General features: G+C 47.3%; 1 protein-coding gene, 1 long non-coding RNA gene and 1 pseudogene across 7 annotated transcripts; 1 reads left to right on the top strand and 2 right to left on the bottom strand.

Moving 5' to 3' along the window:
* Positions 1-392: 392 nt before the first annotated feature.
* Positions 393-6,504, bottom strand: LOC122225082. Its single transcript, XR_006205113.1, has 3 exons — positions 6,415-6,504; positions 4,327-4,432; positions 393-463 (listed from the first exon to the last, which is right to left on the bottom strand). It is a non-coding gene; the product is annotated as an uncharacterized LOC122225082 (long non-coding RNA).
* C1QTNF2 (C1q and TNF related 2) lies at positions 3,988-25,530 on the top strand. Of its 6 annotated transcripts, none has more exons than XM_042947655.1 (5): positions 3,988-4,049; positions 13,389-13,464; positions 14,235-14,314; positions 20,796-21,048; positions 24,754-25,530. In XM_042947655.1, the coding sequence occupies exons 3-5, from the start codon at positions 14,270-14,272 to the stop codon at positions 25,365-25,367; spliced, it is 912 nt and encodes a 303-aa protein (XP_042803589.1). In that variant the 5' UTR covers positions 3,988-4,049; positions 13,389-13,464; positions 14,235-14,269; the 3' UTR covers positions 25,368-25,530. The 6 variants fall into 6 exon arrangements, with proteins under 6 accessions (XP_042803589.1, XP_042803621.1, XP_042803610.1 ...); XM_042947650.1 differs by lacking the exon at positions 3,988-4,049 and adding an exon at positions 4,448-4,520; XM_042947662.1 differs by lacking the exon at positions 3,988-4,049 and adding an exon at positions 6,637-6,724.
* On the bottom strand, positions 7,287-10,763 carry LOC122225076 (annotated as a pseudogene).
* Positions 25,531-27,256: the final 1,726 nt, after the last annotated feature.

Here is a 27,256-nt window from a genome sequence, read left to right on the forward strand (position 1 = left end):
GAGTCTCATGCCCACCATTTGGACTTTTAACTGGGCACAAAAGGATGGGGTACCTGGTCCACATGCCCCTGCCCCTGCAGCTAGAGGGCAGGGAGAGTACTAAGATGGACCACTTTTTCTCTACTGCCCAATACATATGAGAATCACCCAAATAGAATTCCCCAATGGACAGAGGAATAATGGGCAGGTAAAAGCCATGAATCTCTAGTAGACATATGGGTAAGGTTGTGGAGAGACAGAAGAGGGGTGCTAGTTAGAGGGAATTGCATAAATGGAGGTACAGACACATAAAACTTGAAGGAGTAGTTGGGAGTCTGCAAAAAGATGACTCTGACCAAAGCAGAGCTACCCATAGGGCAGTAGTTCTCAATGGAGGGCGATTTTACCCACCTTGGGATATTTGGCAATGTCTGGAGATATTTTTGGCTGTCACAACTGGAGGTGGAAGGGTTGCTGCTATCATCTGTAGAGTAGAAGACAAAGATCCTGCTAAACATCCTACAATGCACAGGATAGTCCCCCACAGTGAAGACTTACTGAGCCTCAGATGTAAGTAGTACAGAGATTGAGAGATCCTGACACAGGAAAAATAGAAGTGTCTAGGAAGATGTCAAACCACAGAGGCTTCCAGTTAGTGAGGCTACAGAAAGGCTGACGGGTTGAGGATTTATCCTATGACTATTGCACAGGGAAGTATTATAAAGGTGTTGGGAACAGCTAGTGTAGCTCTTACATACAGGTCCTTCTGCCCTGTGCCTCTCTCACTCCTCCTTTGCCACCTTTGCATGGGTGGCTCGTTTTCATCCTTCATAAGTCAGCTTAGATGTCACCTATTCATGAGATCTTCCCAGACCCCCCAGTGAAGTAAATTCTCTCACGGGACTCTACACCACTGTTCTCTCCCATGGTTCATGGTTCCCTCTTCTTTTCCTTCATAACTCTTTTTTTTAATGTTTATTTATTTATTTTGAGAGGAGAGAAAAAGTGGAGGAGGGGCAGAGAGAGAAGGGGGAGAGGGGGCACTCATGTGCCTTCTCTGACACTCTCAGCACCTGTGGTTCACAGCATGACGTATCAGGGCTCTTGTGAAGGCACACAACTGTAGCTATTTTAAGAAAACACACATGAATAAAGAGAATCAAGTAAATTCAGAATCCTTGCAGAGCAAGTTCTGGCCTGGTGCTCCGAGAATGATTCCCAGAACACTACACAGTACTGACCCCCCAAGGAAGCTACTATTCCTACCACAATCTGGAAGCTGGCATTCAGGGAGTCGCCGGCCCAGTCTCTAGCTACAGGAATACACAGTTTGGGGTGTAATCTGGGACCAGGAGTTACTGCCCACACTCCAGGGCCATAATACATATGCTAGCTCACCACCAGCACAATGGATCCCTCTCAGACTGATGCCTCCTTTCCCCCAGACTCAATTGTTTTTCTTAACTCAATTTTGAATTCAGGTTTACACAAGTGCACAGGACTGGCTAAACATAAATTACAATGGGAACCCCAGCAGTAGAAACATTGGGAAGTGAGTTTTTAGCTTTCCAGCCTCTGTAGTATAGGAAGACACACCAAGAAAGGTTTGGACAGATGTGGAACAAGCCAATCTCCCACCTGGCACATGGCTGCCCCTGCTGGTTTGTAAGCACTCTATGGCCATAAATGTCACAAGGTCACTCATCTTCTCAATATGCTGAGCATGTTCTCCAAACATGAATAGTGTTATGGAATGAATTGAACTGAACCAAACAAACAGGAAAATCCTCATTTTTGTACACTGTGTGTTTCCTGCAGCGCTTGTTGCATTATGCCTCTTAGACCAATTTGTGTTGATTCATTTTCCCTAGACCAGAAGTTCACTTCTTTGTCCCCACACTCATAATAGGTAACAAATGTTTGCCAACTGAATTAAAGGCAGAAACAGGCTAGAGGAGGAAGTTCTGAGCGCCATTTCAGCTTCAGGCAGCTCCTGCAGCTCCTGGAACAACCATTTCATGAACTTTTTGGATTTCCTGCCACATGAAGTCATCACCACTAGGCTCCTAGGTTTCAGGTCTCCTCCATAAGTTGGAAGAACATCCGCTCCCATTCACTCCGCCAGGAAACATCCATTAAGTGCTTCCCTGGTACTGAGTGTGGCACCACTGCCTCTTCCTGTGCTTCTCTCTAACCATTTCCTTACCGACAAGAGCGTGTCAGGAATTTCAACCTCTGTGGCAGTGGAACCCCATGGGTAACACATGGAGATTCCTACTCTACCCTAGAGTCTTTTAGGTTGAGAATGGCATCCATGCATCATTCAAAGGAGGGTTTCCTTACCTTTTCTGATTCCTGAAATATGTAGAAACAAACCAAGGTACCTAGAGGGAGTGGTGAACAGAGGTCCCCTCTCCAGCCATCTATGAATCAACACACTATTTCATAGGTCATCTTTCCTTTGTTTAGACCTCATACTTCCCCTACTCCCAGACAAGTCTCAGTTCTCCCTCAGGGCTCAACCCAGGCCTTCCTCTGAACACCCAGGTTTATATTCAGTGTTTTCCTTTTCTGTAACACTCATTTCACTTGTAGCCACTTGTGTCACCCCTACTAGACTCTAAGTTCCATGAGGACAGGCACCAAACCTATTTGGTTTATCTCCACATCTCCAGCACCTAACTCATAACACATAACCGATATTATCAACTGTTTGTTGAATGAATATCTGTTGAGCCCACTAACTTTCATCCTCAGACAATATTTATGTAATGTTAGTAATAATTCTCTACATAGTTCAGAGGCTTATCAAACACCTTTATGGGTGAGTGTTCCAACTTCGGGGGGAAAGAGAATACAATAATATAATCATTACTCTCTACTTTTCAGAAAATAAAACACCATCCATCAAGTACTGACTTGACTTAGGTGGTGGAATCCGCAGAGGTCAAATGCATACCTGCATTAAAATTCTGAATGTGGGTCATGTATCATCTGCTAACCAGATGCTCTGACAGCTGAGTGAAATAGTGGTAGCTTGTAGAAAAGAACAGTGGAAAGAACAGGAAAAAGTTAAAGCCAGACCTCTATGATTTTTCTTTCCTCCGGTATCTGCTTGCAACCTAAACAGATCACTCTGTCTATTCTGAGACACTCGGCAATTTGACTCCAGGCCAGAGAGTTTGTGGAGCCAGTGAGCCTTTGCTTCTAAGAGGAGGGAGATGAGGGCTGGAACACAGGGGCACTATTATGTACATGCACACTCACATCTGGACAAATCTACACCAAGGCATGTGTACATATACAAAGTGAGCCACTGCACAAACAGGTGCCACACAGAAAATCATGCACATACACACTGATATGTGGTTGTGCACACTCATACACACATTTAAACATGTACCCAACACACAGATATCCAGCCACTGATGTGTACACCCAGCAAATGAAGTACACTTCAGTTATACACGGAGCTGCAATCTTGGACATGTGCTTATAAACGCACATACAGGAGCCCTGATGCACGTTTGGACACATGCGCTTATGAATGCACACACATACAACTAAACATGCACACACGATTCATAATCACTCTCAACTAGGTACACTCCCTTCGGTACACCGAGGAATTTACGCTGCTATAAGCTGTCACGCCCACAAGCATCCTCTGATCCACAGCCAGATGAATGCTCACGTGAAAGCAACACAGATGTCTTTTGAGACACAGGCACAAGTACCCACACCCTTGCAATCGCCTGAGTAGCTATCACTCTCGTGCATGTAAACCTTCAAATACACTGACAAGTTCTACACACAGACATGCATTGACACACTCAAGTTGTCACCAGCGCTGAAATTTTTTCCAAACCGATGCGGCTGCCAGAAGGAGAGCTCCGAGCTGCGGGCTGGCCCACGTGACCGGGAACCAAATGCTCCCGCCCATGACGGGATGGGAAAAGTATGCCTGGGGCGGGCGCTGGCCGAGCTGCTGCGGCTGGAGGCGGGGACGCGGAGCAGCGCCGATAGCTTCGTGGCTCCGGAAGCCCCTGGACGTGGCCGAGACTGCTAGGGTGAGTATCGGCGAGCTACCCGAGCTACCCGCGCCCGCACCTCCGACGCCCTCCCGCGGGGTCGGAAAGCGCTGGTGGGAGGGGAAGGATCCGGTGCTGGAGAGGGGTCATGGGGAGTGTGTCCGCGGGAGGGAGGTGGAGAGCTGCAAACGTCCCCTCTTTGCAGGCCGGGCAGCCCCGGGATTCCCAGTTCCTGACCTCTGCCTTATGAAGTATAACATGAATTAACATGTGCTGAGCGCTTACTGTATGCCAGGCTCTGTGCTCAATGGCTTACCTGTTGATAGTAATACCTCTACCATTGATTGAGCGCCTATTTTGTGCCAGGCTCTGCCAGCCCTCTGGTGTGCTGTTTCATTTCCATGACGACAGGTTATCCCCAGCTGCAAAAGAGGAACCAGGCTCAGGGACGTTAATGACTTACTCAAGACTGCACAGCTAGTAACTGGTGGTAAAGGGGATTGAACCCTGGTAAGTCTGAGTCCAATGCCCCAAGCTAACCATCATAGTTGTTATTTATGGAGTGCGTGATCTCATTTATATTAATTAAATATGTATGTAGATGGGCAAACTGAGTTCAAAAGGTACTAAATGGCAAGCTGAGGTTTGCACCCAATTCTTTACAACTCTCTTCACCCTCCCTCTTCCCCCAAACTACTTGTCTCCAAGCCTTGTCTTACTGTGTTCTTATTTCTCCAACCCACTGACGCCGTCCTGTTCCAGGACTGTATCTCTCAGCTGAAGGACTGCAATGGCCCCCAGTGGTCTCCCAGTCCGCTTCTCTCCCCCAGCACCACAAAGCCTTTGCACAATTTCAGTGTCCTCTACTCTTTGGCCACAAGACTCTCCTACCTGAACCCTTCAAAATTTCCCCATCTTAGACCCACCATCTCCCAGAGACCTTGTTGATCCTACCCAGACCTGTTCCTACCCCCACCCAACCAGCAGCAATAGCAACAAATCCTGCATATGTCAGCCCATGGCTGATTCTCAGTTAGCATTGTTCAAAGTCTGTCCTCTCCTCTCCCCACCCCCTTTTGCCCCCTCCCCCGTCTGCACAGTTCTTTCCTGATTTACTCTGTTATCTGGTAATTGTGTCCATTAAGTCCACTTTCAACTGCTAACTCCTTAGACCCCCCACACCTCTTAGAACATCACTACTACCCTTCATTCTGACGCATCAAGTGTGCCACTGAGTTTGCTTCTTCCCAAATGTCTGACTTCTCCCCATCTCCTAGCAGGGACACCAAACTTGCCTACCTTCTGATCCTTAAATGTTAGGGTTACATTTTGTTTTAAATGACATAAAACTAACAATGCTCATCATAATTCAGACAGTACAACAAAGGGGGGGGAGTGAAAAGTAAAAGCCCACACACCTGCTCCTAATTCTGAGAGGTAACCTGTTTATCAAGAAGCTGTGTCCTTTCACAAATTCTGTGTGTGTGTGTGTGTGTGTGTGTCCCTTTTTTTTTTTTTTTTTTTTTTTTTTTAGCTCAAGGAGAATCATCCTTTACATTCCATGCTGCAACTTGCCTTTTTCACTTTGTGTATGTTGGCCATCTTTCCATCTGCACGTCTGGACTTACTTTGTTCTCATAAAGGCATCACAGTGTGTCGTTGTACGAGTAAATTGAGGTCTCTTCCACAAGTCTGGGGTCATCTCTGAAACTATTCTGCCTCCATCAAATAGTCAGCAGGTTCCCCCAGGAAGTGACTGCTTTCTCAGCAAATCCCTCTTCTTCCCTATCTTGCTCCTCCTCATCCGTTGATTGGACATAGGGGACTGAACCTTCCTTCCTACAGTACCAGGCTCTAGTGCTGTCTGCTCCCGAATGTTCAGCATAGGCTGATAGTCCATGTACACGCTCACGGCTTCCCTCACCCTTCCCCCCATCAGAGGCTTGCCAGCCGGGTTTGCCTCTGTGAGATGAACTCCTGCATAAAGCAGATTTCGGCTCAAATTCTATTCTAGGTTTACTTTCGAAAGGAATTCTATGCCAAGTCTTTTTCCAAGGAAATAATCCTCCTTGGATTTGTGCATTGCTGTGAATGGCTTACCTCTATTAACACACACGTGCATGTGCGCACACACACACATACACACACATAGCTGCCCTGTTAGTTAAGGCTTTATACTCATGGGTCCTGTGCCCAGCGCATGGTAGAGGGACATGAGCTCTGGTCCCTGAGTCAGCAGGCTTGGGTCCCCTCCCAGCTTTAACTGGGAAAAAATGACTTCACTTTTCTGAACCCTGTTTTCTCTTCTGCCAGTGAGGATGACAGTATTAGCCTTCCTGAAGTGTAAAGACAGTAAAAGGAAAAAAGGAACATCAAAGCTTTGAAATCAGAACACATAACATACATGGAGAACACCCTTTTCCTCTAGGCCACAGGTTGCCAGCTCAGATGCCAGTAGGGGCCGCGGGTGACACTGAAGTAAGCAGAATGCATGTCGTTTGGGAGTGGCAAGGACTGTGGGCACAGAATGTAGGTCCTATGTAGTGGTCTGCTAGGGCGGCCATCACAATACCACAGACAGGTGACTTAACAGAAAGTTATTCTCAGAGTTCCAGAGGCTAGAAGTCCACGATCAAGGTGAGGGCCAGTCTGGTTCCTTCTGAGGCCTCTCCCCTTGACTCGCAGATGGCCACCTTCTCTCTGTCCCTCACAAGGTCAGACCTCTGTGTGCTGTGTCCTAATCTCCTTATAAGGATGCCAGTCATAGTGGATTAGGGCCCATCCGTAGGACTTTATTTTCCTTTACCTCTTTAAAGGCCCAATCCCCAAATATATAGCCCCATTCTGAGGTTCTGGGGGCTAGGACTTCAACATATGAATTTGGGGGAACACATTTCAGCCCGTAACACTTCATCTCAAAGGGCAGTCAATTGGTGCCCTGCCAAATGTTTTTCAAGGAAATAATCCAGATTCTCAAGAACACCTGGAAATCTTGATTTATTTTTTATTTTTTGCTTTCTCCAACAACCTTTCATTAACCTGTTTAAAAGTGCTGAAGCTCTTAGGTTTATGGTGATGACTTTTTAAATATTTTTTTAATGTTTAATTATTTTTGAGAGAGACAGAGAGACAGAGAGAGAGAGAGAGAGAACAAGTGGGGGAGGCAGAGAGAGAGGGGGACAGAAGATCCGAAGCAGGCTCCACGCTGACAGCACAGAGCCTGATGTGGGGCTCAAACTCATGAACTATGAGATCGTGACCTGAGCCAATGTTGGGGAGGCTCAACCAACCGAGCCACCCCAGGTGCCCCAAGTTTATGGTGATGACTTTTGAACTTCCGTGAGCCCATTGAGCTTCCATTGAGCTCTTCTCCCAGTGCTTGAGAACCCTGTCCCTGTCTACTTCCATCTCTTCTCTGGCCCCAGGGCTCTTCTCCCCTGGATTCCTTGGCTTCTCACCCTCCTCCTCTGGCAAAAAGTCATCGGTGCTGTCCCCATGCTCAGTCCCTCCCTGGTCCTTTCTGGTGAACAACTCAGGCAGGTGCAGATGTGTCGTGCTGTCCTCGCTGTCGCTCACAGCTGTTCCATGATCGCTGGACATGGGTTCCCAGAAGGCTTCTCTCGGACGGGGTGGCCCGGAGCTATGCATCTGGTCTCCCTCCTTTTCCTTTTGTGCAAGAGGCAGGCAGACAGGCACACATTCCATGTGCTGCTCCTGGCACTCTTCGCACAGTTCTCTGGTACCGCTGGCACTGGGTAGGCCTGAACGGGTGCTCCAGGGACTTGTTGATGTGCTGCAGGGTGAGTTTGCAGAACAGCTGGGGTGGGTTCTTGGTGCTGGGCACGATATGCAGTTCGGGGAAGTGCAGGCCAGCTGCCGGTATTTCTTGCCACAGGTGTAGATCTGGTGCTCAGGCAGAAGGCAGGGCAGCTCGTGCCGGTGAGAGAGCATTCCCTTGCAGGCACCAGGCTCCAGCCAAATTCTGATGCCCTTGCCCAAAAATCTTGATTTTAAGATAAGACCTCCCACGGTTTACATTGACAACAATTTCAAATGAAAAACAAAACCAAAAAAGCAGCAGTCAGTGGTTTACCTAACGCCACTGATAAGCCTCAGGTCTAGATTATCGTTCCCTCAGTGGCAGGGCCATCCTCCCTAGCTTTTTTATTTTTACTTTTTTAAGCTTTATTTATCCATTTTGAGAGGGGGTGGGGAGGGACAGAGAGAGAAAGAGAGAGAAACCCAAGCAGGCCCTGGGATCATGACCTGAGCCGAAACCATAACCTGAGCCACTCAACAGACTGAGCCACCCAGGTGCCACATTCCTCCCTAGCTTTTTAATGCCTTTCAACCAGAGGTCAGTGCACACTGCAGTGTTAATTAAGAGCTGTTTGCTGAATGAGTAAATTCGAAGTTTATAATCCTGTTTAAAGTAGGTTACGCATAGGGGCAGCTGGGTGGCTCAGTGGGTTAAGTGTCCGACTTCAGCTCAGGTCATGATCTCAAGGTTCGTGGGTTTGAGCCCTGAGTGGAGCTCTGTGCTGACAGCTCAGACCCTGGAGCCTCCTTCGGATTCTGTGTGTGTCTCTCTCTGCCCCTCCTCCACTTGTGTGCCTGTGCTCTCTCGCTCTCACTCTTGCTCTCCCTCCCTCTTAAAATAAATAAATAAACTTTAAAGTAGGTCACACATACAGAAATCCTGGACCTTTGCATTTGTGCTTTGTTGTAAAATCATATCAGCTGTTATGACTGCCTTCCAGCTGTTTACCCCAAAGTTCCCAATCATTCAACTCCCCATTCTCACACTTTACAGAGGAGGAAGCAGAAGACCCAGGTCTGCTCAGTTAGCCTCCCATAATATCGTTATATCGTTTCTCACATTGTTTTCACTTATTATCATTGTATCAGAATAATACTACCATTAAGGAGTGCTTACTGTTGCCTGGTTACTGCATTATCTCATTTGATGTTCACAATTATTCTACCAGAGAGGTATGAGAGATCTAATAACTCAGGGAGACATGCCTAAAGACCTCAAACAATTCAAACTTGTGTAACTCAAAATGCAGATATTTCTGTTTACCTATTAGAATAATGCTGTCATGTGGCTCTGGCATAAGCACGGTTTACAATTTACAATTCACACTGCCTTCCAGGGTTCTTGACAAACTTTTAATTTGGGGATTTTGAATTATTTCAGATTTTACACATAAAATGAAACAATAAATATTTTTCTATCATGCTTTTTCAAATTCAAATGGTTTAAACAAGACCATGCAGTATGTTTTTTTTCCATTTTACACATAAGGAAACTGAGGCCCAGAGGGGTTAAAAAACAAAGGTCAAACATCTATAACATGACTCCTAAGCACCAGACCAGCTCTGTGCTTCTTGAAGGCCAGCCCCGTGTCAGGTCTTTAGAGTTACTGTGAATACCTGTCAGGGCCTGACTGGGACTAACTCCATGGAGACAGAAAGCCCAGAGAAGTCAAGGACAACTTGGCCTTTTCTCCCTAGCCCTTCAGAGTTCAGAATTTGTTCCTCTCCCTCAGCTCCTGGGTCTTCAAGTGTGGTGCCTTCTATACTATTCCAAGGGATCATCTAACCCCCAAATTTCCTTCCCTTGCCTTCTGCATGGTTCTGGATGCCCTTTGGAGAGATAGCTTGTTTTAAAGACAAAGGAGGTTCAAGGCTTGCTTTCCAAATGATCACACGGGTGTGCCAGGCTGGACCCTCAGTATAACCAGACCATGTGCCCTATGAGAGTGACAGTCACATCTTTTCATCTCCGGAACCTCAGTGTCTGGCCTCGTAGGCGATAAGAGTAAGTGACACCATTTACTGAGCATCCATGTGCCAAGCCATGGTACCAAGCTCATGACACCCCATTTGGCCTCCTGTCACTTGATGAGCTGAGCACTATCCCATCGATTCACCTCTTTGTATTACGGAGCATGAACACACCAGGTAGCTCAGTGATATGGGGCCAAGGCAGACAGCCCCATCCCTCCCTCAGGACGCAATGCCAGGGCAGGAGCAAAGGTCAAGCCTCCTCTCTTTTGGTGGCAACTGACAGAAACACAACACAAACCACCTTAAATGAAAATGGAGAAATAGAAGAAGGCAGGGGCTCCGCCTGAAATGCCACAGGACTCAGAGGTCAGGACTGTTTTTCTTCATGAGTTCAGTTGCAGTTGGTGACAATTACAATTTTAAACAAGGTCTTAATTTTTGAGTCATGCTTTATTTTCAATATCCATTATCTTGTTTGATCTTCAGAAGGAGAAGAAATAACAATAATAGCTAATGCTCTTGTATCCCTTATCACATGCCAAGCGTTGTTCTAGGAACATTCTAACCTCATAACAACCTTCTAAGGTAGGTACTATTATTATTGTCCCCATTTTGGAGAGGAGGAGGCTGAGAGAGATAGAAGAAGTAATTTGTAACAGGTCCCACAGCTGGTTCATGGGATCTCAACTCAAGCTGCTGTGTATTGAGCTGATACAGTAGCCACCACGTGGCAGGTGAGCACCTGAAATGTGGCCAGTCTGAATTCAGATGTGCTGCAAGTGTAAAATACACACTGGGACTCCAACACTGTGTGCTAGTTTACAAATGTGAAATGCCTCATTAATAATTTTTACACTGATTACATGTTGAGATGATATTTGAGATGTTAGGTTACATAAAATATTAAAATTAATTTCACTGCTGCTTTTTACCTTTTGAACATGGCAATGAGACCCATTCTGAACGGTGGCCGCACATCATATTCCTACCGGATAGCGCTGCTCAAACACGCTCCCCGGCACTCCGGCCTGCCACTTGAAGGCTGGCCCTCAGGACAAGCTGGATACAGGGCTCGGAACACCCTCAGGCCTCCTTCCCTCCCCTCACATCTGGCACATCAGCTGCATTCTTCTAGCTCACTGGAGTCCTTGGTCTCCATGGCAGAAAACAACTGTGGGCAGCTCCAAAGTTGATGGCTTTGTGCCCTCATTGCACAGGCAGCTGCGGCCCAATGTGAAGCAGCCGGGGGCCCAGGGCCACAGGCGGGCCCCTTGCCCCCCACGTCACATCACATGCCATGTTGGTTGGTTTGCAAGGGTTTGGGTGTGTATAGCAGAAGATCTGCCTCTGGTGTGAGCACAGTGGTCGCCAGGCTGACTTCCCGTGTGCCTTTGGCAGGGCAAGCCCTGCGAGATCCTGGCCCCTGGGATCTCATTAGGTAGCGCTTTGTCCTCGGATCTCTTTTTCTACACTGAGCCAGAAGCGGGGAGTGGAGGAGGAAGAAAACAGCAGATAAAATAGTTTCTGGGGCTTCTTGGCAAGTGGACCCCATACCTTTTAACCTTCTGTGTTAGGCTCTGGCTGCTGGAGTGCTTCCAAATCCCAGGAAAGGGGCCTTTTCCGTGAGCAGTGTGCAGAGCTGCTGCCAGCCCCTCTCCTCCAGGCCGTCTGTCAACTTTTCGGAGAAGCTGGAGAGGGCTGTTTGCAATTTGCTTCCTGGAATTCAGAGAGGGCATGGGGTGTTTTTCATTATAGAATTCTCACTCCCATCAAAGGGAAGTTTCAGGGAGCTTCAGCCTGAAGCAAGCCCCACCCCATTGCAGCCACCAGCCCTTCCCTTTTAACCCCAGAGTCTAGGAGAATTGCTAGCTGGGTGGGATTCACATACCCTCCCCCGCCCAGAACTCCCCCAAACACTCCAGGGGCTCCTAGTGGGAGGTCGGATCTGCTTGCTCTTAGTTCAGAGACAGGCGGTGGCAATTACAACTTCAGGCTCTAACTTTGGTATCATGTTTGCTTTCAACATTCGCTATCTTGTTTGATTCTCAGAACAGCGCTGTAAGGTAGACAGTGTGAGTGTTACTACCTCCATTTTATAGGTGAGGAAATGGAAGCTCAAATACAAGGACATGACTTCCTATAGTCACATAACCAGTAAGTTACAAGACTAGGGCTAGGACCCACATCTTCCAATCCAAAACCGGTCATCTCTCCCTATTTCCTTCATTGGCCAAGTGTGGCTTTGTCATCTGCACAAAGCAAATGACAGTTGTGATCCTGTTGCCCTTGATTAGGAGTGTTTTGTTCAGGCTGTGGAACAACTCTGGGCTGAGCATGTCCTATGTGCAGGGCAGGCACAGTGCTGGGCTCCGGTAACATAATAAAGAGCAAGACAAGCAGGGCCTTGCTTTCCTGGACCTTCCACACCAGCGGGAAGACACAGTTAGTGGGTCGAGAAACCAATATAATCACAACTTGATCCACGTGCTTTTGAAGGAAAAGCAAACCAGAGGTGGGTGAGATACTTTCGTTCCGTGACCAGGCAGGTCTCTCTGAGGAGACAGTAGTACAACTGAACCTTGAAGGATGAGGCAGGCAACTGTCTGTGGACTTCACAGGGAGGAGGTTAGGTTTGGGGCAGAGCTCACAGGGAGGAGGTTAGGTTTGGGGCAGAGCTCACAGGGAGGAGGTTAGGGTTGGGGCAGAGCTCACAGGGAGGAAGTTAAGGTTGGGGCAAAGTTCTCTCCAACTGCTGAACAGTTAGGGTCCGCATACTGGCTCAAAGATTTGAGTACGGCACCTCATTGTTCCTATAAAACTCCAGGAGTTGGATATATTATCACTTCCATTAGATAGTTGAAGAACTAAGTGGGTGGGTTTCCCATGGCTTGTTTTTTAATGTATATTTATTCAGAGAGAGAGAGAGAGAGAGAGAGACAGGCAGAGACAAAGACAGAGAGAGATGATCCACAGCTCGCTCTTTGCTGAGAACAGAGAGTCTGATACGGGGCTGGAACCTACGAACCATGAAATAATGACCTGAGCCAAACTTAGAAACTTAACCGACTGAGCCACCCAGTTGCCCCTGGTTTCCCATTGCCCTTAATTGCAGAGTGTATTACTACCACTACCTGTCAGTGTGTCAAAACCTGATAACCAACAGGCCAGATTTATTTAAGCATAATATGTATCTTCCTGTCTCCCAGGCAAGATGACTCAGAATTCAGCAGCCTCGCTAAATGCTCAGGACAGTGTCCCACTCCGGTGTGGTCAGCAGGACACTGATGTCCCCAATTGTGGCCCTTTTCTCGGCACAGTCTGGGCTGAGGGCCCTTGGGAGTGAACCAAGGGCTGATGTCCTGGGGGCCAAGGGCAGAAAAAAGGAGGAAGGCTCATCCCCCTACATTAGCTCCTAGTGTTTTCCTAGAACATGTGTATCTGAATCTTTGGTGACTTAACTGAGACATGAGAAGCCCAGGGACTGAGCAAATTAAAACCAGACTGAAGAACTTCATCCAAGTTTAGTACCTCATGATTTCATTCTGGGAGGTTGACCTACTAATGTATCTTTTTTTTCTACGACAGGAAGACTGTCATGCAGCCTTCTTACTCAGCTCCCACCAGAAAGGAGAATTTAGGAACTAAGATAGCTTTTAAAAAGGTGAGGAAGAACCAATACTTTTTTTCTCTCTGATCAATTGAACAGATACTTATGGAATACCTGCTGTGTGTAAAATGTTCTGCAAGGTCTCTCCCCAGAGTGAGGGTGGGGGCCCCCTGTGCTCTAGGAGGTCAGGAGGAACAAGGGATTAGAATTAGATCTGGTTTGGGTTGGAAAAACTGAGAAAGGGAGAAAACTTTTTTGAATCCAAGGACTCCTTTTGGATTTAGTCCATCGCCTTGTCTTCTCCTCGCTGTGGATTTTCTTGAGGGTAGAGTGTGGGTCTCACTCATTAATCAGGAAAAGATTTCTCCAACACTCCCTGTGTGCAAGGAAGTTGGAAGACCTGGGGATATAGAAGGACCAGCTGGGGTCCCTGTTCCCATGGGGTTTCCACTTTACTAAGAGAGAAAACAGGCCCAATAAGCAGGTTAGCAAGCAAACACAATGAATACACATGCATTGTTGTAAGGGCTAGAAAGACACACACGAGCTGAAGTCCAGAGGGAGAGCTGTCTGAGAGGGCATGTCAGGGAAGGCCTTGGAGGAAGTGACATTTAAGCTGAAACACGAGGAATAAAGAGCCAGGGAGCCAACAGGGTGCGGCTCCTAGGCTGGCAGAACAGAGCTTGGTCTGAAGGAGGTGGGGTGGCTAGGCAAGGGGGAGCAGGACAGGCAGGGGGAGCTGGGACTGGGGCGGTGACAGCGAGGGCCAGGTCATTTAGGGCCTTGTGGGCCACGTCAGGGTTTCCAATGTTTGCTATTTGCAGCCGGCAACAACTGGAGTAAGACCCTCCAGGAAGTGATGTGGCTGAGTTATGGTTTTGAACAGTCCTTCTGGCTTCACATGGTGAGTACGTTTGGGGGGGCGGGGCGTGGAGGGAAGCAAGAGACCAGCGAGGAGGCTCCTGCTGGGATTAAGCAAGGAGTGAGCCGCTGGGGCTGGGGCTGTGCTTTGTGCTGGTTTTTTGGTTCAGCTCATGGGAACACCCTATTAACACTCCAAAGGGACTTGTTGACGTCAGGGCCAAGGACCCCCCAACCCCCACCCCATCACCTTGACTAAGCCATGTGTGGGCCTCTCAAAGGACAGGAGGTTTTTCCCAAGCATCGATTTCCTCAAGTATCCTGAGGAGAGAAAGCATCACTTCTACGTTTTCAGTCATGTATTATATATACACAGGTGTATGTGTATATGTGTGTGTTTACAGGTGTGTGTGTGTGTGTGTGTGTGTGTGTGTGTGTGTGTGTAAACTGATATGAAAGAAATCTCTCCATTGCTATGTGTGGCTTTGGCAAATGCTTCAAGGTCTCCTCTGTGATTCGGAATATTTAGGAGGAAAATCTAAGAAATGCTGACATAATGGAAAGCATTTGGGCATTAGGGTCAGCCAAACCCAAGTTCAAATATAACTTCTGCCATGAACTAGTTGTGTAAATATGAGCAAATTAGCCTCTCTGAGTTTCAGTTTCCTCTTATATAAAACACAAAAATAGCAGGGGGAAGGGAGAGAGGTATAATAGATGAAGTGTAGTCTTCAGAATCCCTCAGACATGGGTTTGAACGTAGTCCCCATTGCTCCAATTGTGTGACTTCGGGTAAATCATATCACTTCTCGAAGCCTCTGCTTCTTCCTCTGAAAAATGGGACAATAAGTTTATCACCCTCATAGAATTTATTATAAATGCCAAATAAAATAATTCATGCAAAGAGCCTCACATAGTGCCTGGAACATTGTAGGTGTCTAATAAAGTCAGTTTACCTCTGCCTCAGTTTCCCTGTCTATAACTAAAGGGGTTAGTCCGTTGGGGCCCTCCTCAAGTTTCTAAATTTATTTAAAAGAGCTTGGAAGAGGTAACCTATCTGGATTCTTTGGGGGCTCTGGCTCCCCTCCAAGCATCTAGCCCCCAGGTTTGCTTACCACCATAGTGTGGAGAGTAGGCATGGGGGCCAGACTCAGGAGGGTGAGGGCATTGTCTGGGAGCAGGAGTTTTTGGAGCCTTGTTTTTCTTGGAGGTGCGCTAGAGGCAAAGAGTCTCTCCTCTCCCTCCAGAATCTAGTCTCCCCGCCTTTATTTCCAAAATAGTTCCTGGCTCAGACTTTGGGAACCACCAGCCTCCAGCTCTGAGAAATCCCTTCCTCCCTGCCTGTTCCAGAGCCCTGCTGCTCCACCCAGCCACTGGGGCCTGCTCTGGGCCAGCTGTCATCAAGCGAGATCCCCTGTTGTCCAAAGAGGCAGAGGTAGGCGGGACAGCAGACCCTGCTCCCTCTTTCTGGGCTTGTATGGCTGAGAGTGATCATCAGAAGAGAAAAGGGGGCTGCAAACTGAAACAGATGCTTACTCTCTCTCCTTCCTCTCTCATCTAGCTGTCTCTCCTTCCTGCCTTTCTTCATCTAGCTGTTTGCACGACTCTCATCTGCCTGGGAGACTCACTCCCACCCACTTACTTCCTCCCTCTCCCTGGTCCAAAATGTTTGCCGTTGCAACTTTTCCAAACCATTACAAACCTGCTTTGAGAATTGAGTTTCTCTTGTGGGCGCCCAGATGTGTCATAGCTCACAAGTAACAATGACAGTTTTCCAAGACTCTCATCAAGCAGACCAGGAGAGGAGATGGAGATACCTGGGGCCTGGGAGCATTGGGGACACGGTTCTCTGAAAGTACATCATGCATATGACACTTCCACCGTGTTCACCGGGTCTGCCAACCTCCTCTACTGTCATTTAGGCCAACCATGTTGAGTACATGTGACACCAGAGGCACATCAAACTGTAACTTGATTTTTGTCTCCTCTGCCCCTTTGTGATGAAGCCAGGGAAGCCCTGGCAATCCACTCCCATCAAATCCAATCTTCGATCTTTTTTTTTTTTTTAATTTTTTAAACATTTATTCATTTTTGAGAGTGAGAGAGACAGAGCATGAGCAGGGGAGGGGCAGAGAGAGAGGGAGACACAGAATCAGAAGCAGGCTCCAGGCTCCGAGCTGTCAGCACAGGGCCTGACGCGGGGCTCGAACTCACGGACTGCAAGATCGTGACCTGAGCCGAAGTCGGACGCTCAACCGACTGAGCCACCCAGGCGCCCCTCTTCGATCTTTATTCAAAGGTGACACTTCCTCTTGTTGCTCAGCAAAGATGTGAAGCTGGCAGGGCCATCCGCTCCCTTTCTCAGCTCACCCCTTTCCAGGCTGAAGGAAGGAGAGATAAGGGGACAGGAAGCAGGAAGACTCTTCATGCTTCTTGGCAGGCACAGGGACTGAACTGCTCTGCCTCTCTGGGCTTGGCAGACATTGAAGCTGCCTCTTTCGGGGGTGCCTTTTGCCGGCTCCCTGGGGTTGCCATATTGGACTCTGACCGTAACAGCCCTGAAGCGGGCACGCACATTCTGTTTGTTGGCAAGTCCAGGCCTCGCCCTTGGCCTCTGGCTTTCCGGTGTCTGCCCTGCATGGTTATCACTGCTGGGACCCCTCACTTTCTGTCCAGACCCCTCTGGCCCAGGCTGGCTCCCACTGGGGAATGTCTACTGCCTTCCATCTCCTGGGGAGGCGAGAAGGCAATTGGCCCCCTTCCCATGCTCTCTTTCCCCTTTTGCCCAGCCTGTCTCTCACCTTCCAGCTTTCTCACACAGCCCTCAGAGGCACAGCCACTCTCCCTCCCCCTCCCAGGGACACAGGTCATATTTTAAAATCCTTGATCTGCCAAGAGCGCCAGGAATCATGGAGTGGGCTCACACTGTTCCTTTGTCAATTCTTTGCTTTGGCCTGACCACTCCATTTAGCAGACAGCCTCTCATGAGTCCTGGTGCCCAGGTGGAAGTTTCGATTGTAACACTCTCTTACACTCGCTTTCTAAGTCTTGCTTTTCCCCCTTCTTGGAGACAAGTTGCCCAGAGCTCACCTATGCCCCAGTCCAGTTCTCCTTCTTCATGTGGGGCCTCAGGACTTCCCTCCATTCCAGCAGATGCCCTTCCCCAGGGTCCTTGGTGCTGTGCTCCTGTCTGGGGCTTTCCAAGGTCTCTGTGCATATTTGGAGGGGGTGGGGAGGGCCTGCTTGAGAGTCTTTAAGAACAGGTGCGCAATGCCACAGATAACAGTGCTCTTGATTAAAAAGGGTTACTGGAAAGGGCTAGGGAGGCATTAAAGATACTGAAATAATTTACCAGACTGAAATAATTTTCTTGACTTAATCAGGATTAAAGAAATTTTAAAGACAATAATTTTGTTATTATATGACATAATGTTATTGAAAACAGCATCTAGTACTAAATCACCTCTACCTGGCCAGGGCACCATTATGACACCTATCTAGAGAAACCATCTGAGGTCCAAACAAGGTGAGCCTTGGCTGGAACTAGAACAGCCCCTGCATCTGGGGCAGTACAGCACTGTGGTCTCCCCTCCTCTCCCTGGCAGAAGAGGCCTGGTTTTCTCTCCCCTTCATCTGTCCCCAGGGTTAAGGATTCTGGAGGGGCCAGGAGGAGAGGTAGAGTCAGCCTGTTTTCAGAGGCAGCCTGAAGTCTGGACAGGCTCCTAGGACCGGGGCAAAGCAAGGTTGGAAGGAAAGGGAGGTTGAGGGCCCAGGAGGAGAGGGGGCCTGCCAGCACCACAGCACCTGTTGTTTGAAGGCTCTGGTTAGGTAACCCAAAGCAGTGCAGTCACAGTGGAGCCAGTAAGGGTTACATATCTGCAAGAGGGCAGGTTGAAGTCTGAAAGGCTCAGCACCAGAGGTGAAGAGACCTGAGAGACCATCTAGTCTAGTGATTCTCAAAGTGGGTCCCTGAACTACCAGCAGCAGCATCACTCAGGTACTCATTTATAATGCAAATCCTCCAGCCCCAGCCCAGACCTACTGAATCATAAACCCTGGGGGCGAGGCTCAGCAAGCCAGGTTTAAACAAGCCCTCCAGGTGAGTCTGACCCATGCAGAAGTGTGGGAACCACTGACCTAGTTCAAACCCCTTATTGCTCAGGTGGGAAAACAGACCCAGAGAGGGAAGAGGTCTTGCCTAAGGTGACAAAGCAAGCTACACTTTGGAGCTCATCCCCAAGGGAAGAAATCATGCCTGGAAAGTTCGTTCTTGAGAGAGAGGCTGTTGATTGCAAAGTGACCGAGCCAATTTATTGAGAGATCTTGGTCAAGTTGCTTATTCCTGCTCTGGACCAAAGCATCTGCGTCTTTACGTGTGGGGCTGGGAGTGCATCATTTCCGAGCATATAACACTCTGGCTTCTGGTGATCATGCTACTGCAGCCACCAGCCTTGAGGACACAGTGTAAAATCAAAATACATTGAGACTTGCAACATTTCTTTAAAGATGACTTCCCATACCACTTTTCCAGGAAGCTCTTACAGGATGGGTGCCACCAAACTGAGGGATTTTTTAAAAATTGTTTTTAATTAAACAAAGAAAGAAAGACCTAGGATTCCTAAAACAGGAGATATAACCCAGGAGAGAGGCAAAGACGATCGCCACAATGATCATAAAGAAGCTAGGATGGCAACTGGTTAGCGTGTGTGGGGATCCAAACAGGAGGATGGGGGGCTCCGGGACTTCTATCATCAGGAAAATAAATGGAACAAATTATCTGATATATTTGATAGTGTGGAAAATAGTGACTTAGGGAACTAAGCCAAGGAAAAAATTAAGTTAATATCTCCAGTAAGGAAAAAATGTACAAGAAAGGACATATAATTATAGTACAGTGCTTAGCTTAGCAATAAACAATACTCATAATAATCCAGAGTGTAAATTTTGACTTTATCACAAATTATATTTTAACTACGTGTGGGAGAAGAAACAGGGGCTAGGGTGTTGGAAGGGGGTATATTCTTCATCTATTATAAATGAAATTCAGAAGATAATGTCTAAAATTGATAAATAAGGGGCACCTGACTGGCTCAGTCGATAGAGCATGTGACTCTTGATCTCAGGGTTGTGAGTTCAAGCCCCATGTTGGGCGTGCTGCCTACTTAATTAAAAACTTTTGGGGGGGCGCCTGGGTGGCTCAGTCACTTAAGCAACCGGTTCTTAATTTTGGCTCAGGTTCGTGATTTCGAGCCCCACATTGGGGGCTGGCAGCACAGAGCTTGCTTGGAATCTCTCTTTCTCCCTCTTCTCTCTGCCTCTCCCCTGCTCGTGCCCGCTTGCTCGCTCTCTCAAAATAAATAAACATTTAAAAATTTAAAATGGTCTTTAAATAAAAATAAAAACTTTTTTTGGTTAATCAAAAACCATATACACAAGAAGAAATAGCTGAAAGGATTTGGGGTAGGGTGTGAGGTTAAGGATAGGTAGGACTGGAGATCACAGTTTTATGCTGTGTGTGACTTACAATATTATTTGACTTCACAAACAATGTAAGTGTATTATTTCACTTTTTTTAATTTTTTTAATGTTTATTTTTGGGAGAGAGACAGACAAAGCACAGGCTGGGAAGGGGTAGAGAAAGAGGGAGACACAGAATCCGAAGCAGGCTCCAGGCTCTGAGCTGTCAGCACAGAGCCCGAGGTGGAGCTCGAACTCACAAACCACGAGATCATGACCTGAGTCAAAGTTGGACGTTTAACTGACTGAGCCACCCAGGTGTCCCTTCATTTAATTCTTAAAAAAAAAAAAAAAAAAAAAAAGTATGCATTATAGCCTGCAGCGGAGTGGCACACACTCTGAATCTGGCCCGTCTGGCTCAAACCCCAGCCCTGTCACCTGCTAATTGCAGGAGTTAGGCTTGTTGTTAAAATTTCTGGGCATCCACTGCCTCACCTGTGTCTCTCTGGCAAGGATGCTCTGAGGTAAGTAACGTACAGAAAGCACTTAGCCCATGCCTGGTGCACAGGAAGCACTTAGAAGAGAGGCTGCTACCATCGCCTGCTGTGCTGCTTGGGTCTGGGGCACCTTGACTCAGAACCAGAGCCTCAGTGCCCACCCGGCCATGTGCTACTCTGAGTCCCCCTGGAGAAGCAGCATAGTTGCAAATCATCACCTACAATTCAAAGTATTTCTACTTGTGCCACGGATTCGAATGAAATCCTAGCTTGTTTCTTTCTGCCCACTGCTCCTCCCAATCGGCCTGACTGGGCTGTTAGGTCCTGCCTCTGTTTCAGCTACACCGAAGGACAGCAGTGCGATGATGAGTGCCCCACCCCCAAGACTTCTCCAAAGTGTATTCTGCGTCCGTGACTCAGTTCATCCAAATATGTCCTCAAGACATGAGAACACTGTCCAGCCACTTGTATATGATGGAGGAGAGAGTCTCTTCCGGCTGCCTCCCCTCCTCCTCTGGTTTCCTTTCTGACTGACCACCAATCAGCTCACAGCTCTTTTGCCTTCCACAGGTGACCACCATGATCCCTTGGGTATTCTTGGCCTGTGCCCTCCCTTGTGCAGCTGACCCGCTGCTTGGTGCCTTCGCCCGCAGGGACTTCCAAAAGGGCTCCCCTCAACTTGTCTGCAGCCTGCCTGGCCCCCAAGGCCCGCCTGGCCCCCCGGGAGCCCCAGGGCCCTCAGGAATGGTGGGAAGAATGGGCTTTCCTGGAAAAGATGGCCAGGATGGCCAGGATGGGGACCGGGGGGACAGCGGAGAGGAAGGTAAGAGGCCCAGTGCCTGTCTCTCCTATTCCTGCCTGGGGTTGACATCCTCTGGCACAGAGGGAGTTTAGTTATGAAAACCGGTATGAATCCCATTTCATTATAAACCAAATTAATGTCTTTTTAAAAAACAGAGCAGTGTATTCTCCTGAAAGGAACAGTAGGTATCAGATCTTGTGTTCCTTCGCCAGCTGCACCATTGACTTGCTGAGTTGCTTTAAACAAGTCTCCTGATATATGATTCAGAACACCTTTGGCTGCAAGTGACAGAACTCAATTCATAGCCTTGAATGGAATTTATTGGCTCATGCAACCAGGAAGTTCAGGAGCCAAGCTTCAACAATGGCTGGGTCTGGGAGCTCAAAGCTGTTGTCAAGGCTCTGCTTATCTGTGTGTGTGGGTTTTGTTTTCACAAAGGCTGGAAGTTTTGAAATGGCTACCAATGGGCTCGAGTCTAACTCTTCATGGTTTGATCCACAGAGCAAATCTCAGCATGACTAATCCTTCTAAATCATATAGGTATCCTGGACCACCAATCCTTTTGGCCGTGGAGGTGAGGTACTACGATCTGCCAGGACTGGGTCATGTGCCCACCCCTGGTGTGTGTGAGTGGGTGGTGAGTTGGTCACTGTGGTTGACAGCCTTGCTGGGACCACACGAAGTCATGAAGGAGGAGATGCCAGGCAGCCAGCAGACTGGACAGTCTCTACAGGCCCTTTCAGCCTTGACATTCTTTGTCTCAGAACTTTTAATGTCAGCAACATCCCTAAATGTATGTTTTAAGCAGTAGGGGAATCATAATAACTTTTATTTGTATGGCATTTTAACGTTGACAAAGCACTTTTGAGTATGCTGCTCCACTGATTGTCCATACCATGCTATGAAGGAGGTATTCTTACCATCCCCATGTTACAGATGAGGAAACTGAGGGTCAAGGGTGATTAAGTTGAGAACAGCACGTCATGGCTGCGAGACCTGAACTCTGGAAACAAACTTGGGGACCTGTTTTGGTGAATTAGTTAACCTTTCTTCATTCCTCAGCTGCTTCATCTCTAAAATAGAGATGATAACAGCACCTACCCCATAGGGGTCTGATGATGATAAAATACGACGTGTGAGGCATCAGCATCAAGTAGATGTACAATAAATGGTCATCTCCCCTTAACTGATGTGCTGAGATCATATAATAGGCTGGTACCTGACTCCAAATCTAGACCTTCTCCTACCATACTAAATTAACTCCTCCAAAGCACCTCCTTCCCCACAGAATAACTACATAAATAATGGTAATGGCTTTGACTTGGGGAGGTATCACAGTGTGTCAAGCACTCATGTCATGGTATCCCATTCCATGGGATACCCCAGTGGTAGCTTCAGTCTGGACTGGTGCTCCAAGCAGGGCCAGACAGAGTTTTCCCTGACATTCATCTTACAGGTCCCAGAGGTGAGAGGGTATCTCTGCTATTGACTTTTTCTCCTTGATCAAGAGCCATGAGGATATAGGCTTGGCCATCTCTCCTGCCCATGCAGAGAGTCTCTGCTGAGAATTAAGGCAACACACCAAGGAAGGTGGTGTTAAGAGACAGAGAGTCCTGACCTGCAAAGCTGGGCCACTCTGGGACAAGTACAGGATATCATCCAACCACCTCTCCCTGACATACACATACAAATCCATCTCCAAAAAGGTCTTAAAAAGTAAAACCAGCTTTTCTTGAAGTTTCTTGAAAAGGTATCAAGAAGGAGGTACACCACATAACACACTGTAGAACTTCCTGATAAGCTTTCTTATCTATTTGTCTCACCCCAAAATCTCCAATTCAAAATGACTCAGTCTTTATTCCTCCTCACCTTTCTCCCACTATTAAAGCAATAAGTTTTGCTTATTTTTATTTTTTCATGGGACAGTTTTATAATCTGACTTTTTTCCCATGTAAAATTTTTTTAATTACAAGTAATACACAAATAAATTCTTATTGTAATATATTCAAACAATACAAATAAAGCAAGAGAGCTCCTTAATTCCTACCCTTCTCATCTTCTCCTCACTTTCCAGAGGTAATTACTATTAATTGGTTAGATGTATATCCTTCCTGGCCTTTTTCTACATAATTTATATATGTGCATAGTAATACCAGGCATTCATTGCCAGGCCCTTAACATTAAGCAATCTGCTCCTGAAAATTAAATGAGAAATTTCAGTGAGAAAATGCTCTTTGGGAATCTATTTCCCAATTACTTAAAATAGGAAAAATTTAAATGCATTACATGTTAACTCAAAAGTTTAAGACACAGTGAAATGCCTACATATATGCATATAAGAAGCAAAGTGCCTTTTTAGAATGAAAAATGCCTACAGCATTGCTTTTTGATCACCCAGTTCATTTGGTGGTTACAAACAGTCACCTGCGTACAATAATACTAGGATTACTTCTGGCACCAGCAAACTTCAGAAGCAGACCCTCGATTAACATTCAGCAAACTTTTCAAACACCTACACCCAATTCTGCCAGTCTACCAATTGTACCAATTATACAATTGTATTTAGATATGACTCAAATCTTTACCCACTTTTGTTTTGTTTAAAATGATGTATTGAATTTAGGGGACATAAATAGACATGTTTCCTGTATAATCATTAGCCAAAAATACTGTATTGAGAGAACTGCACATGTTATGAAATCTGGGTATAAAAAACCAAGGGTCATTCTACAGGGAAACATTACTTGGGGAATGTTCTTCAGGATATGCCAACTATATTCTGTGAGTGTTTACTTACTATGGGCCAGCAACTCTCCTATGCACTTAAATGGTTGTAGAACTAGTTCGTGTTGTGGTTTCCTTTCAACAAAAAAGTTTCAGTCACCTGCTTTTTCCTCTCAACAGTGTACTTTAGAGAAGTTTTCAAATAGTACACATAAATCGCCTCACTTTTTTAAAACTCCTGTATAGCATTGCACAGTATGGGTAGACCATAATTTTGGAATCATTTCTCTTTGAATGTTTATTTATTTTGGGGAAGAGAGAGAGCACTTACAAGCTGGGGAAGGGCAGAGAGACAGGGACTGAAGATCTGAAGCAAGCTCTGTGCTGACAGCAGAGAACCTGATGTGGGGCTCAAACTCATGAACTGTGAGATCATGACCTGAGCCAAAGTCGGATGCTCAACCAACTGAGCCACCCAGGTGCCCCATGAATCATTTCTCTTTGGACAGGCATTTAGTTGTCCCTAGTTTTGCTATTATAAGCAGTGCTGCACTTAAACTCTTGCACTATGGACAGGGACCTTGTGTACTAGGCAGGGCTCTTACTAAGATTGATATGTTGAAGTCAAGAGGCTTCTTCCAATTCTTTTGTCAACCCATTACCAACACAGCCCATTGAAGGACTGGTCTGGCAGGCAAACCAGACTCTTCCCTAGAAGGCAAGGAGAAGGAAAGGGGTGAACTGTTATAAGTTATTCTTTTTTGCCCTGATCCACAGTGGTTCTGGAGGGTAAGTATCACCATTCCCATTTTCCAGATAAGACTGGGAGAAGTGCCCCAGGTTATACCAGTAGGATTTGCATCCATTTCTATGTGACTCCAAAGCCTTCTTGCTCTTTCCATTACCCAAAGGCTCCTGCTCCAAGGATGGAAAGCCAAGGCCCACAGCCTCTGCCTAGTTCTGTGAAGGCCCCTCCATAACACCAGCTGCTCTGTCTTCCAGGTCCACCTGGCCGGACAGGTAACCGGGGAAAGCCAGGACCAAAGGGCAAAGCCGGGGCCATTGGGCGGGCCGGTCCTCGCGGCCCCAAGGGGGTCAGTGGTGCCCCGGGGAAGCACGGCACACCAGGAAAGAAGGGGCCTAAGGGCAGGAAGGGGGAGCCGGGCCTCCCAGGCCCCTGCAGCTGCGGCAGTGGCCACGCCAAGTCTGCCTTCTCAGTAGCAGTGACCAAGAGCTACCCAAGGGAGAGGCTGCCCATCAAGTTTGACAAGATCCTGATGAACGAGGGCGGCCACTACAACGCATCCAGTGGCAAGTTCGTCTGTGGCGTGCCGGGGATCTACTACTTCACCTACGATATCACCCTGGCCAACAAGCACCTGGCCATTGGCCTGGTGCACAATGGCCAGTACCGCATCCGGACCTTCGATGCCAACACGGGCAACCATGATGTGGCCTCGGGCTCCACCATCCTGGCTCTGAAGCAGGGTGATGAGGTCTGGCTGCAGATCTTCTACTCAGAGCAGAATGGGCTTTTCTACGACCCTTACTGGACCGATAGCCTCTTCACAGGCTTCCTCATCTATGCTGACCAGGACAACCCCAATGAGGTATAGACAGGCAGGTGTTGGGTCTCCAGGGAGGTAACCAGATCGTGGACTTCCAGAATAAGACCCCTCAACTCTCTTCTGAGTGGGAGTGGGACCTCCCAGCCTCGGACATTCCTCTTCTGCCCATTGTTTCCTCCATCATTAAATCCAAGCTTTTTTATTCATCCTCCCACCTCTCCATTCACTAAATTTTTTTAGTGTCCACTGTGTGACAGGCACCATGCTATGCTCTGGAAGGTGCCTCTGTGAACAAGATAGACAGAGGCTCTGTCGTTGTGAGGCTTACATTCTAGTAGGAGATACAACTTACAAATAAGCAATCAAAGAATATAATTATTGTTCCAGGATAGAGACACACATGCCATGGTCAAGAGTAACAGGAATTACTACTATAGTAATGAGACAAGGAAGAAGTTGAAACTGTTTTTAGATTTTACTTTTTTAGGTTTACTTACATAAGGTCTATAAATCTTAAGTGGACAGCTCAATGAGTTTTTACACATGCACACAGCTTGTAACTTCCATGTAAGTCACGAACAGAATATTTCCCCCTCTTCCACTCCCCAAGGCTCTCTTAAGTGCCCTCCCAGTCAGCACCAGGAAGAAGTTATTTGTTTTCAAGTTTACTTATTTAGTTTGAGAGAGAGAGAGAAGAATAAGAAGAGAGAGAGAATCCCAAGCAGTCTCCACGCTGTTAGTGCAGAGCCCAACGCGGGGCTTAATCTCACGAACCGTGAGATCATGACCTGAGCCAAAACCAAGAGTCAGATGCTTAACTGACTGAGCCACCCAGGCACCCCAGGAAGAAGTTATTTTTAAGCTGAGTCCAGAAGCAGAAGACAGAGCAAGACAAAGGTCTGGGGGAAGGGGCCTCCTGGAAGAAGGAGCTTTGGTGCAAAGACTTTGCATCAGGAAAGAGTTGAAAATATCTCAGGGACTGACTGAAGGCCAGAGAGATGAGTGAAGTGAGAAAGGAGACAGGAGGCATGAGGTGTGAGGCTGGATATGATACAGAATCTCACAGGCCATGGCAAAGAGTTCACTCTGCTCAGGAAATCTCATGGAAATCCAAGAGTGAGCTGACATTAATATGGGGATAACCTTGAATCTGCTCAATGCATGAGTAAGCCAGTCTCACACTTAAGCACTTTATTGTTAGTTACAAATCACCTACAGGCTCACTTCTCAATCAGGCGGATACACCAGGATAGGCAAGTGTGCCTGAGAAGATGGCAGGAAGGAGTAACGTGTAAGTGAATCTTGCCCCCTCCTCAGGGGTTTCCAAAGTACAGGGATCTGAGGGACAGAAAAAGCTACAATATGAAGTGGCTGGTGCTGAGAGAGCCCCACAGGTGATTTGCTGAAGAGAAGTTTCTGATGGAGCTGGCAGGTTGCTCTGACTGACCTCTAGCTGGAAAGGTGGGACCAGCAGGGCTGCCTGGGGTGGTCCTGGAAATGGGTGGCCCCTCCTTAAATAAAATGAGGATTACTTAAAATAGCTCCATTCTCTCTGGGCCACAAAAAGTAGGGGATTGGGATGGGTTTAAGAAACCCAGGAAGGGATTTGGGGCCCGAGTGGATTAGTGTATGGGTTGTGGTCCTGCCCATCACCCCCGTAGGAAGGAAGGTGGAAGGTTATCTTTGTCTGTGAAGAGTTCTTTTTTCTTTTCCTTTATTTAAAAAAAAAAAAACTTTTTAAGAGCATCTTTAGCCACTTCCTCTTCCTTCCCCCAGGGATTTAGTCATTTGAAGGCAGTTGACTTAACCCTTTATAGTCTAAGTAATAAATCCGGCCTGAGCAAGATGGGCAGGATCCCAAAGCCCTGTGGTTGCCCCTTCTGGGCCTGACCTAACCCATGTCCCATTGGCACCTTGCCAGGGAAATCCCCAGGGAG

Source organism: Panthera leo, chromosome A1, assembly GCF_018350215.1.
Source record: "Panthera leo isolate Ple1 chromosome A1, P.leo_Ple1_pat1.1, whole genome shotgun sequence".
In the NCBI taxonomy this organism is placed as follows: domain Eukaryota; kingdom Metazoa; phylum Chordata; class Mammalia; order Carnivora; family Felidae; genus Panthera; species Panthera leo.